General features: G+C 35.2%; 2 protein-coding genes across 2 annotated transcripts in view; one reads left to right on the forward strand and one right to left on the reverse strand.

The window, feature by feature from the left end:
* Positions 1–12,484, forward strand: part of LOC144425174 (uncharacterized) — a 114,558-nt gene that overhangs the window by 59,440 nt on the left and 42,634 nt on the right. The gene's annotated exons all lie outside the window — the stretch shown is intronic.
* LOC144425291 (NACHT, LRR and PYD domains-containing protein 2-like) overlaps positions 1–12,484 on the reverse strand; it is a 34,742-nt gene that overhangs the window by 16,381 nt on the left and 5,877 nt on the right. Inside the window, exons 5-8 of the mRNA XM_078114869.1 lie at positions 10,999–11,160; positions 10,272–10,358; positions 3,569–3,661; positions 180–1,571 (exon numbers count right to left, since the gene is read on the reverse strand). Of these exons, the coding sequence (XP_077970995.1) occupies positions 180–1,571; positions 3,569–3,661; positions 10,272–10,358; positions 10,999–11,160 (1,734 nt within the window). The remainder of the gene's footprint in view (positions 1–179; positions 1,572–3,568; positions 3,662–10,271; positions 10,359–10,998; positions 11,161–12,484) is intronic.

The following is a 12,484-nucleotide window of genomic DNA, read 5'->3' on the forward strand; positions in this document are numbered from 1 at the left end:
TATATCGCACATCGTAGGTTTAGCCTCTTAGTTGAAATTAGCGTAACATGGCCGTCGTCAATAACTGCCATGGAAGGGACTCGAATCGAACCAAGCCTAATTACCTCAAACTGGGAATTTAATTTTATACAAGACTAAATCCAGCTTTGTACTAATGATTAAATGCAACAATAACTTACTTTGAAGCATTTGTGTAGGCCAATCTATTGCCAAAGCTGGGTTGAGAAGAATTCCGCATACGAATTTGCGAACAACCGACCAATGACCTAGATGAATGAACTCTTTCACGAATTCTTCAAAATCTCCAACTCCCATTTCTGACAAGAAAATGGCAGCAAGGTTTTCTTCAATTACTTGGTGCGAGAAATATATTTGTTGGTTTCCTTCAAGCAGGCAATGACTCGCCCTTGTACGCCCTGGAACTTTGATAACCAGGTCTTGAATCGAATCTGCATTTATTCCAAACTTCAGTAATTCGTCTTTTGTAAAAACGACTCGACCTTCGCTCATTGCTCGAAAAGCCATTTCTTTCAACTTGTGCAGAACCTGCTTATCTCTGATATGCTGAGATCGCAGAAGAATATTAAGGATCTCCAACATAACTCCTGTCATGGTATCTGGTGGATTTTCCGGGTTGAACTTCTGGACTATGGCGTTGTATATTAAAAATACTGGGACTGAAGACAGAGGGATAATTGCAGGAGAAGTTGAAGACATACGATCCCATTGCTGTTGGCCGATATCACCAAGGAGTGCGATGAATAATCTCTTGACGTCATCTGGGCTCAAACCTACTAAAGCGTAGATTAGCTGGGGTCGAAGGTCGCCAGTGAGAGGAGCTATGCAATGCTCGCGGGAGGAGACGACTTTTTTAACTCTGGGAAAAAGATGACCAGTGATTACGTTGTACATCACCGTTGGTGTACTAGCCTTATCCTTGTGATTTATTTTGCGATGATGTCCGCCAAGAGACCAAGTCGCCTGATCCAATCCATCAAAGAAAAACACGACCCTTTCTTGATTTTCAATGATCCAATTATATCCATATTTTAGGCTTTTCTCACTTGAATCCGTGATGATGTTTCCAAACAGTAAATCTTTCGCATTAATTGACTCCGAATCAAGAAGGTCTCGAATGAAGACGAAGTAGATGATTTCGTAGCGCCTTTCTGTTTGATCATGAGAAGAACGATCGCCACATAGATTATTGTTTTCTGCAACATCACGAACCATCCGTTCTACAAAGGTCGTTTTACCACTCCCTGCCTGCCCAACAATAGCTATGTGCCAATTTTCATTTGAGTTGAAGCTTTGCAATATTTGTTTCAAATCCACCAAGTTTCCCTCACTGCCAAACTCTTTAGAAACACTGAATCCAACTTCCTTTTGATATTCTTTTTTCTTCGGTGCCATTTCACCACTGAAGAAATGAGATAGTTCTCGAACGCGAGGATTTGCTTCGAACTCTGGTTCGACCAGCCTTTGGTCTTTGTACAAGCCAGTAACAAAACCCTTTGCTTTGCGGTATGCATCACGATTGACATCTCTTTTAAATGCTTCTACATATTTTTCTGCAATTTAAAAAAAAATAGTTTTCACTAAATAGCTCGCGATCGACTGACTGATCGGTAACAAGGTCATACAAAAAACAATTGAGTATTGAATACGCAGATAATTACACACACCCATACAAAAAATTCGCCGTTGCCGATAAGCTTATATTATTTATGTTTCAATTAATTTGTTAATTTGATTATATGTATTTGATATTAACCCCCAAAAATCTTGCCAAGTATCCATGTGTTATCTAAACAACAAATAATAAATATGCTCAAACAAAAAGGTTACATGACCGATTTGTCTTTCGCTTGGTAAAATCTGAAATTAGAAAAGCGAACAGATGCTTTCATCAAGAATTCTACATACTAGTAGAATATGCGATTATTCGTATTAGCACATAAGCCAGTCCTCGTCACATTGCATACTAGTAGAATATGCGATTGTTTGTATTAACAAATAAGCCAGTCCCTCATCACATTGCATCTAGTAGAATATGCGATTGTTTGTATTAAGAAATAAGCCAGTCCCTCATCACATTGCATCTAGTAGAATATGCGATTGTTTGCATTAACAAATAAGCCAGTTCCTCATCACATTGAATATAGAAATCCTTGCAATTTGGATTCCAAGTCAAAACGAAATTAAGTTTACACTCAATTCAAAATTATTAATAATCCAAGCAATGTAAGATCTACATGAAAATTAACGTAGCCTTCAATTAGGTATTTGTCGAAGTTCACGTTACTGTGTGCTGGAGCCTAATGCATGAATAAAGAAACTGTAAAGTCGTTGATTTATTTTAGAATGTGCATTACTGGCACACATACCCGTGGGTTTATGTCCACTAGGTAATGCAAAAGTGTATTCGCCTTTTGACATTGGGTTAGAACCAGAGACTAACTAATATTTGTAATTGATTTGTGTGTAGGTAACAACTATTTGCCTCCTCACTGTTTGGAAATCTATTGGTACTGCATTTGTTTGTAATTAATTACCGGCTCTTTTGTACCTAACTAACTGTTTGGCGAGTGTTATTGTGTTTGGCTTGGCTTTGCGATCCTTGAGTGACTGTCACGAGTTTTAAGTCATAATACATTTGAGGGTACTCTTGTAGTATATGTACCAGGTTAATTTTATTCGGATTTTTCCTATTTTTCTTTTATTACGAGTTCTGAGACTGTCTGTGTTAGCCAAGTGAATATACTCCCTGCCCATTTTAGTGCCTTTATACAACTTGATTTAGAGTAGGCGAACAAAATTTGTTACCTCCATATCGGTACAAATACTTCTGGAGCACCCATTCGATTAGATTCAGTCCAGTAGACATTTGTTTAAGGGGATCTGGGGAACACTGGCTGTTATAGTCGCTCCTGAAGATGCCTTCCAGTCAGAGCATAATAATAAAAGGCCGCGTAATAACGTTTATTTTTAGTATCAACATCTGTGGCACACTGTGATCCAACTGTTTTAGAGTTGGCACAGCGGGACCACCACTACATTTGCTATTTTCCTATTTGGAAGAAGACAACTGCAACTGCTATATCAATAATAATTCAAACATGTAACAGTCGATTATCATAATGAAAAATATTTGAGGCCTAATAATAAGAATATCATTGGTTGACTTAAAGAAATTTTTCTAAAAAAAATGAATAAAATTTCAGTATCTGCCGCTAGTCGGTTCCTTCACCATCAAGTCCTTGCTTTGGAAGACAAATAACTAGCTAACTAACCATGGCTGACATAGAATGGTTACATGACGAGAGGCAATGGTTCGCCATATGATAAAGCATAGTATCGGTTTTCTTCTCCCCCAGGATAAATATATAAATCTTACCCTATCCTGAAAAAGAAGTATTTCGCTTCAAAAATGACAAGATTTGGTTGGGATGTAGACTGACTTCAGCAGGCAGATCCCACAAAGCTAAAATATGTCAATGCATATGCTTTCTGTTGGCAGAAAATCCTAGATGCCTATATGGCCTAGTAACTAAGACACAATGCTCACCCTTCTTCTTTTTCTTCTTCTTCGTTGGTGGGGTGCCCACAAGTGTCGGTATATTTCCTGAAGCCATCGGTTGCATGTTTGCTCCCGTTCCCACTGTGAAAACAATGAATTTTGAGTTTTGACTGAAGTTAACGTTTGCAAAATGTACGGAACCTGATACAAGTTAATGGTGATAGATCGCCAATACATCAAGCTTTAGTTGAATGAGTGGTGGATGCGGCAAAATTTCGCCTGACAAATAATTAGGATTTAGATGATTTGCTTTTTGATGAACTAGAGCAATCCACAATTGAACCGCTGTAAAAGTTGAATTGGCTGGATACAATTTTTCGTAATAGATCGAAATTTTCATTCCTGATAGATGCCAACTCATATGAAAGAATCCCGGACAATCCTTAGTTGCAATATGTTCCGACTGGATTTTACCAAAATGTGCTAAATGTGTTATTTAAAAATAAGTATAAAAAATCCAGTAGCCCAAAAAAACGTTGTTTATCCAAAATACAGGAATCAATGAAATGATATGTGCAAAGTTGCCCACAAAGTACTCGCGACTATTACCGAAGCACCTCGCATATATGTTTAAAGTTGCTATGAACCAACTTTCACCGCTTGGTGTGTCTTTCTGCGTTAGGAATTTCGTGTCTGAGTATGATTTGATGGTAAACATCATTGCCTTGCACTTGGTAAACTACTGTCTGAATTCCAAGCAAACAATATTATTTTCACTCATACCTGAATGCGGATATTTATGAAGGCGAAAGTTGACTTAAATTTTATTTTGCTAACGTGTCTGTCGTATTTTCGCATTGAATAAAAACTATGCGGTGTCATCGCGTGAATAGTTGATGTTATTTCGAGTTGAAATGCTGATCACAGTCATTGCAATTCTACTGGTCGAAAGAATATTACGTGGATAAAATTTAGCGATAACTGCATAGACTATCTTAATAACTTGTTTGATATTTCTAAATCAACGAAGCGGCGACGGCACGCTTTATGTAAAATAAAAAGTTGAAAGGACAGAAAGATATGGCTTCCAAAATTTGTTGTTCCTGCATGTTAGCAAAGAGTTGTGGACAAATTCTCCCGGAATTCGAGGGGTCCATTTAGAGATGCACAAGTATCGTTATTGTGACGTAACAATGTATCAACACAACACCATATTTCTTGGTTGATGATTCAAGATTGTTATCTAAAAGTATGGAAAGTGTCCGCCACTGTTGTCAACTACACGTTATGGTTTGAAAATATCAATGGTTTGGTGTTATATTGAATACTTGATGATGAATCTTAGAAAATCAAGTCTATTTACTCAATGAGCATATATACAATGAGTGGAAACTTGCAAAGATTTGCTCATTTTGGTATTGTTCCCTGCATTTTTACGTCGTCCAGCTAAATGGTTCGTTGCATATTAAGAAAACGCATTGCTCGCTGCCAAAATCCCTTGCTTCAGCCGAGTCTGGTGCGAAATTGGCCGTATTGAGGTCTGTAATTCTTCAATACATATTTGGTTTTGGGTTTCGAAGTATGGTACGCTGAAAGCATACAACTATGAGCATATGCTTATTGGGAATGCATATCTATTAGGCAGAAAACGTATCTACAGAACAGAATATGAACCAGTCGCCGAGAGGGGTGCGGTTATTTATGTATTTATTCATTGATATAACATGGGATTTACATATTTATCCATGGGAGAAGAAAGCCGAGAAGAATGCCTAAATATATGGCGAACCACGGCCTCTCACAATCATAGCTCTGTCCTCCATGGCTCTGCGAGCTATTCGTTTACCTATTAAAAATACTGATTTTAACTATAAATTACTCTGGGATATCTTGCCTTTGAAAACAAAAGCCAGAAATTGGAAGAAAATCAGGGAATGAAACGTGTGTATTATGTAATGGAGAACCTGAGTTTGTTTCACATATTTTCATGTATTGTAAATTACAAAAAATATTTATGAAGAATTTGTTTTAGATATATTAAAATTGATTAGAATACATTTTGTTATCAATATGATTCTTGCATATCATTTAATTTTAACGATCCTTTATATAGTCATATAGATACTGTTGATTTGGATGCAATTATACTTTTGTTATCAATAGTGAGAAATATTTCAGGACTGCTATTAACTATGTGAGCTATTTTTCTGCAATGCAAAATACATCTTGCGTCTGCTATTTACTATGTAAATTAATTTTTCTGCAATGTAAAGTATTTCCATAACTGATTTTACTATGTGGGCTGTTTTTTCGGTACTCTTGTAGTATGTGTACCAGGTTAGGTTACGATTCTCCTTATTTTTGTTCTATTAAAAGTTCGGGAATTGTCTGTGTTACACAAGTGAATATCCCCTACCGATAGAATTTAGTCCATTTACACAACTTGATATAAAATAGGCGAACAAAATTAGTTACCTTCATATTGGTACACATACTTCTGGAGCACCATTTTTTTTGTAATGTAAAATATTTAATATGTGAACTAATTTTTTTGGAATGCAAAATATTTTCTACAGCTTCTGTATTTTTCATATGTCACTTTTCATTTCATCGATAATACACATGGTCTGGCACATTGTTCATTCTTTGTGGAGATTTTGGTAAATTTACAGATGGAATAAGACCGACATTCAGCTTTTTTCTGTTTTACAACTGTAATACAAATTGAAGTAAGTAACCCAGTTGGTAGACACCGGAACCATGTGTACCAGGTTAGGGTCTACTACATACAAGCATTCCCAAACTTTTCAAGCCGCACCCCCTTTTTGGAATTTGTGAAGTCTTGCGCCCCACCTCAAAATAGTTAGCTAACAATAATAAGCTACAAATAACAGTAGTAACAGTAAGGCATAAGTACGTTTTATTGGAAAAACAGTTGAAAATACATGGATGGAACGAAATAAATGACAAGTTTTGATATGCAAATATTTACAAGTTTTGATATGTATAAAATTAGCCAAGTCCAGAAGTCAGTATTTTAAACTAATAGAGAGAGAGAGAGTTTATTTCGTTCGTCAAACCATGAACATATATAAATTATAATAAAAAAAAGAGATGCTCAGGTGTTTGACTGGGAGACAACGTTACAACATTTGGGGTCATTTAACAGGTTCGGTGTTAAATTCTTCAATAGCTCTCATATACCGTATTCACTATATACATTATTCACAAGAATTTTTGATTTGGAAAGTACTAAATAATCATGTTTTGTCCTAAGATCATCATTTATTCAGCTGATAAGTTGACATGTATTGCATATCAACTGCATAAAAATGGGTTAGCAAGGATACCTATTATTTGGAAAATTTGTCTACTAAAAATTAATGTGATAGGACATGGGTTTTTTATGAGCAAAGATGAGGAAAATTCTATTATTATAGCACTTTAATTATAAACATTTGATAATAGTAATGAAATCATGAGTATATTTCTTTATACACTATAATTTGAACACATCAAATTATAATACTTGATTATGACTGGCAAGTGATTTGGAGGATAGTGACACACATTAATACATGATCAGGATTTGACCCTTCTCCAGCAGATATATATATATATATATGAAATAAAGTGATCATGTACATATCTATATTCGGCTACAGAGCACGTATCATAGAATGAATTTTAAGGCGAAATATTGATAATATACCGAAATAGCAATGATAAACAATAGGTTATTTTTAAATAAGTATTACCGGTACTAAAAAATAAATAAAGTGCTCATATACATATAGATATTTGGATACAGAGCAAGTATCATAGAATAAAATTCAAGGCAAAAAATTGATTAAATACCAGAATAGCAAGTATAATAAACATTAAGATACTTTTAAACGAAGTATTACTAAAAAATAAATAATGTGGTCATGTACATAGATATTTGGATACAGAGAAAGTGTCATAGAATTTAGGGCGAAATATGGATGCAAGTATGATAAACAATTTGATATTTTTATAAAAAGTGTTACTAACAAATAAAATAATAGATTATGGAGTTCCAGCAAGTGTGCTCATAACAAATAAAAAGATAGCAATTCATTTACCACAGTGAATTAAATTCATTACACATTACTACTTGCTATAACACGGCGGGCACATGATACTCATCGTGTTTTAAACTTTTTTAAATGTTTTGCTCGCTCTCCAGAACTCTCCATTTTTTATTTGTTTGTATTGTCAGATTGTGGACTTTTCAAAATAAACTATCTATATCAATGAATACAATATCCCAGGTCACCACTTGGCTAGTTCATATTCTGTTCTGTAGTTAAGTTTTCTGCCTAATAAATGGTATGTATTCCCAATAAGCATTACAGTATGCTCATTCGTTCACTCAATGAGTGATTTTAATTACGGTTAATATAAATAAGTTCATATTCCATGTTGCATCCATGATTCAGTATTTATTTTGTTCAATTCCAGTAGTAATCCATACCATAATTAGGTTATTTTAATAAATGCATTGATATAAAACAATAAAAATGAAATTAGTAAATATAAAATACATATCATAAACATATAATTTTCTTTTTGAAATAACGCTTTACATAAATTTTTCAATTCCCTCTCAAATGGGTTGTTTATTCTATAATTCTCTATATTTTTCTACATATTATGGCCATTTTTATCTGCTTTTTGAGAAAGGCAAAATGGGGTGTTTTATTTTCGAATATAATAGAATTTCTCATGGTCAAAATTTTATATCTGGCTTTATACGGCTTTGATATTTTTATAAAAAGTGTTACTAACAAATAAAATAATAGATTATGGAGTTCCAGCAAGTGTGCTCATAACAAATAAAAAGATAGCAATTCATTTACCACAGTGAATTAAATTCATTACACATTACTACTTGCTATAACACGGCGGGCACATGATACTCATCGTGTTTTAAACTTTTTTAAATGTTTTGCTCGCTCTCCAGAACTCTCCATTTTTTATTTGTTTGTATTGTCAGATTGTGGACTTTTCAAAATAAACTATCTATATCAATGAATACAATATCCCAGGTCACCACTTGGCTAGTTCATATTCTGTTCTGTAGTTAAGTTTTCTGCCTAATAAATGGTATGTATTCCCAATAAGCATTACAGTATGCTCATTCGTTCACTCAATGAGTGATTTTAATTACGGTTAATATAAATAAGTTCATATTCCATGTTGCATCCATGATTCAGTATTTATTTTGTTCAATTCCAGTAGTAATCCATACCATAATTAGGTTATTTTAATAAATGCATTGATATAAAACAATAAAAATGAAATTAGTAAATATAAAATACATATCATAAACATATAATTTTCTTTTTGAAATAACGCTTTACATAAATTTTTCAATTCCCTCTCAAATGGGTTGTTTATTCTATAATTCTCTATATTTTTCTACATATTATGGCCATTTTTATCTGCTTTTTGAGAAAGGCAAAATGGGGTGTTTTATTTTCGAATATAATAGAATTTCTCATGGTCAAAATTTTATATCTCACTATTGATTACAAAAGTATAATTGCATCCAAATCAACAGTATCTATATGACTATATAAAGGATCGTTGAAATTAAATAATATGCAAGAATCATATTGATAACAAAATGTATTCTAATCAATTTTAATATATCTAAAACAAAATCCTCATAAATATTTTTTGTAAATTTACAATACTTGAAAATATGTGAAACAAACTCAGGTTCTTCATTACATAATACACACATTTCATTCCCTGTTATTCTCCCAATTTCTGGCTTTTGTTTTCAATGGCAAGATATCCCAGAGAAATAGTTAAAATCAGTATTTTTAATAAGTAAACGAATAGCTCGCAGAGCCATGTGATTCATATGGAGGACAGAGCTATGATTGAGAGAGGCCGTGGTTTGCCATATATTTAGGCATTCTTCTCGCCTTTCCTCTATCCTTAGATAAATATGTAAATCCCATGCGCGGCGGTGTGGCTCAACGGGCTAAGCGTTAGGAATACGCTCGCCACCGCACCTCTAATTACTCTGCATGGGTCCGCAGGTTCGAATCCCATGCAGGGATGGTTATGTGCAAGAGGATTGCTGGACTCCTCGCCGCCGTTGGGTGATTCACGTAACCGCTGGTCGGTTACGGCTTCCTCCACCAACAAGTCCATGCTTCCGAAAACAAACAATATAACTAATCCCATGCCCGACTTGGAATGGTAACCGGACGAGAGGCCGTGGTTCGCCATATAGATAAGTCGTCTTATCGGCTTTCCTTTCCCCCGGAAAAATATGTAAATCCTTATCCTCATTATCCTAATAAATACATAAATAACCGCACCCCACTGGGCGACTGGTTCATATTCTGTACTGTAGCTACGTTTTCTGTCTAATAGATATGCATTCCCAATAAGCATATGCTCATAGTTGTATGCTTTCAGCGTACCATACTTCGAAACCCAAAACCAAATATGTATTGAAGAATTAAAGACCTCAATACGGCCAATTTCGCACCCGACTCGGCTGAAGCAAGGGATTTTGGCAGCGAGCAATGCGTTTTCTTAATATGCAACGAACCATTTAGCCGGACGACGTAAAAAATGCAGGGAACAATACCAAAATGAGCAAATCTTTGCAAGTTTCCACTCATTGTATATATGCTCATTGATTTACTCAAGTAACATCTGTTCCACTGTTCCAATAGCAAACTATTCATATAATCTGACATACCATAAGTGGGAGGCATCAAATACACCGTTCTAATCTGAATATTCGTTGCATTCATTTCCCCAACAGTAGCATCAGTTATATTGGCTTCTAAAAAAGAGTTTTATTTTCCAGATTTTTGTTTGAATCTCACAAATAATTTAGTAAGCTTGTTTCCACACTGTGTATTTATTTCGTACACGATGGTCTGTGTGTTGCCCAGTGTAACTCATATTTTTGGCAACTAGTAGTAGAGAAACTAGTTCCAGTGATCTGGATTATATACATAATTTGGTTAAACACTTTAATTGGTACTCCTGAAGTATGCGAACTAAGATGGCGGGCACCGGAACGTAGTATGTGTACCAGGTTAGGGTTATGTCATAATTTTGACATAACTTGACTAGTCCATAAACTCGTAATAGAACTAAAATAAGGAAAATGGCCTAACCCTAACTTGGTACACATACTAAGTTACAGTGTGTACGCCATCTTAGTTCATATACTTCGGGAGTACCCATTGATAAGTTTATCAAGTAAATCACGTGCTTTCTGATAGCGATTATTATGTTAAATTGAAAACATTACTACATATGTAACATCTTAGTACGTCATAGCTTGTTTATGCGAATATGCTAAATAAGCAATGAAAAACATTTTTTTTTTGCTGAATCTACATGAATCGTTATATACCAATGAATGTTCGACCCTTATTTTAAAAAATCGTCTGAAAACTTATAATCAATCATACCAGTTATGCTGGTTTGCTGCAAAGTCTCTGCAGAGATATGAGCTTCTGCTGCAGAAAGAGTTGCCTTTTGCGACGCTACTTCTGTATGTTCAGAGATCACCAAAACATCTTTCGCATTTTTTATGCTAATATCTTGAACAGCAGCCCCGGTAATGCTGGTTTCTGAAAATGAAAATATTAGATTTCGTTAAATAGCCCAGTTGCTGCAAATCCACATCCATAGTCCTGATCTTTGCTATTAAGTAATGCCAGTATTGCACGCGTTTGGAAATTTACGTTAACAATATATTCAAAAACGAAGGTAATGCTATTTAATGCGAGATCTATATTAGTTTGCTGGCCATTACCAGTTTCCAATTTGGATATAAGGTCAACAGTGATACACGTAACGTGTTTCTTACATCCAGCTGACTTCTATATTTCGTTTTTGTAGTTGTCAACATTGAAAACCCATCCTCACATAAATACAATGTCGGGAAAGGTAACAATGCCTGTACAGCTTCTGTATCTATGTCTGGGTATTGCTTGATGTTTGACGTTATTGATGTTCGTTTAGCCGTATCTAATGCGTTGTGTTTGTCTAGTTTGCTGTAGCGGGCTGTATTTTATTCATAGGGTTTGTGGTTAGATCTGACATAAGCAAACTACGGTCCGCGGGCCAAATCCGAACTAAAACCAAATTTTGATGTTTTAGCTAAACATAGCTCAAGTAATTTGTGAGAATGAAATTAAATTTAGTTTCGGCACGAGGCCAATTGTTTCCACTTTTGCTTTTGCAGCACTGTTAATATTGTTCATGAAATGTAACTTTTTACGCCACACCTAAATGGCCCGCCAGTCTAGATCAGTGGTTCTCAACCGCCGGTCCGCGGACCGGTGCCAGTCCGCCAAATATATTCCAATATAAATATATTATAAGCAAATTGCAAAATACAAAGTATTGACGGCATGTCCATTAACTTTATGATTAAACACCTATTGATTCGTAGTACCGGTATTCGCCAAACAAACTTGGTGAGAGGTCCCCTGCTCATTTATTAAGCCCTGAAAGGCTGGATGATTGTTAGGTCTATGACCTCATCATAACGGCGGCTAACGTCATAACGGGGGAGTTTGATAGCACATAGTACTGGGGTTGGGATTTCGGAGCCAGTTTTTGAAATCCCGGTATTGAGTCGTATAATCCCGGGATTTTTCGGAATTAAGTAAAATATTGAAACAACTTGCGTGACAATAAAATCACGTATTTATTTCATGTAATATCGAAATATTAGAAGCATCTAGTGCAGCCCAACCTTTTTTATATCGCGGCACACCTATTACAAAACACGAACATTTTCTACTCATAAAAAGTGCGATAGTCGAACGCAAACAAATGGTTAATAGTTACCGACATTACTTTTTTCTTACATTAATGTAAACGAGAGCGTCTTCGGGGCACCTCACATTCGTAGTACTCGATGTGGCGTGCCCATTCGACAACGGT

The sequence above is a fragment of the Styela clava genome, chromosome 7 (genome assembly GCF_964204865.1).
Source record: "Styela clava chromosome 7, kaStyClav1.hap1.2, whole genome shotgun sequence".
Lineage (NCBI taxonomy): Eukaryota > Metazoa > Chordata > Ascidiacea > Stolidobranchia > Styelidae > Styela > Styela clava.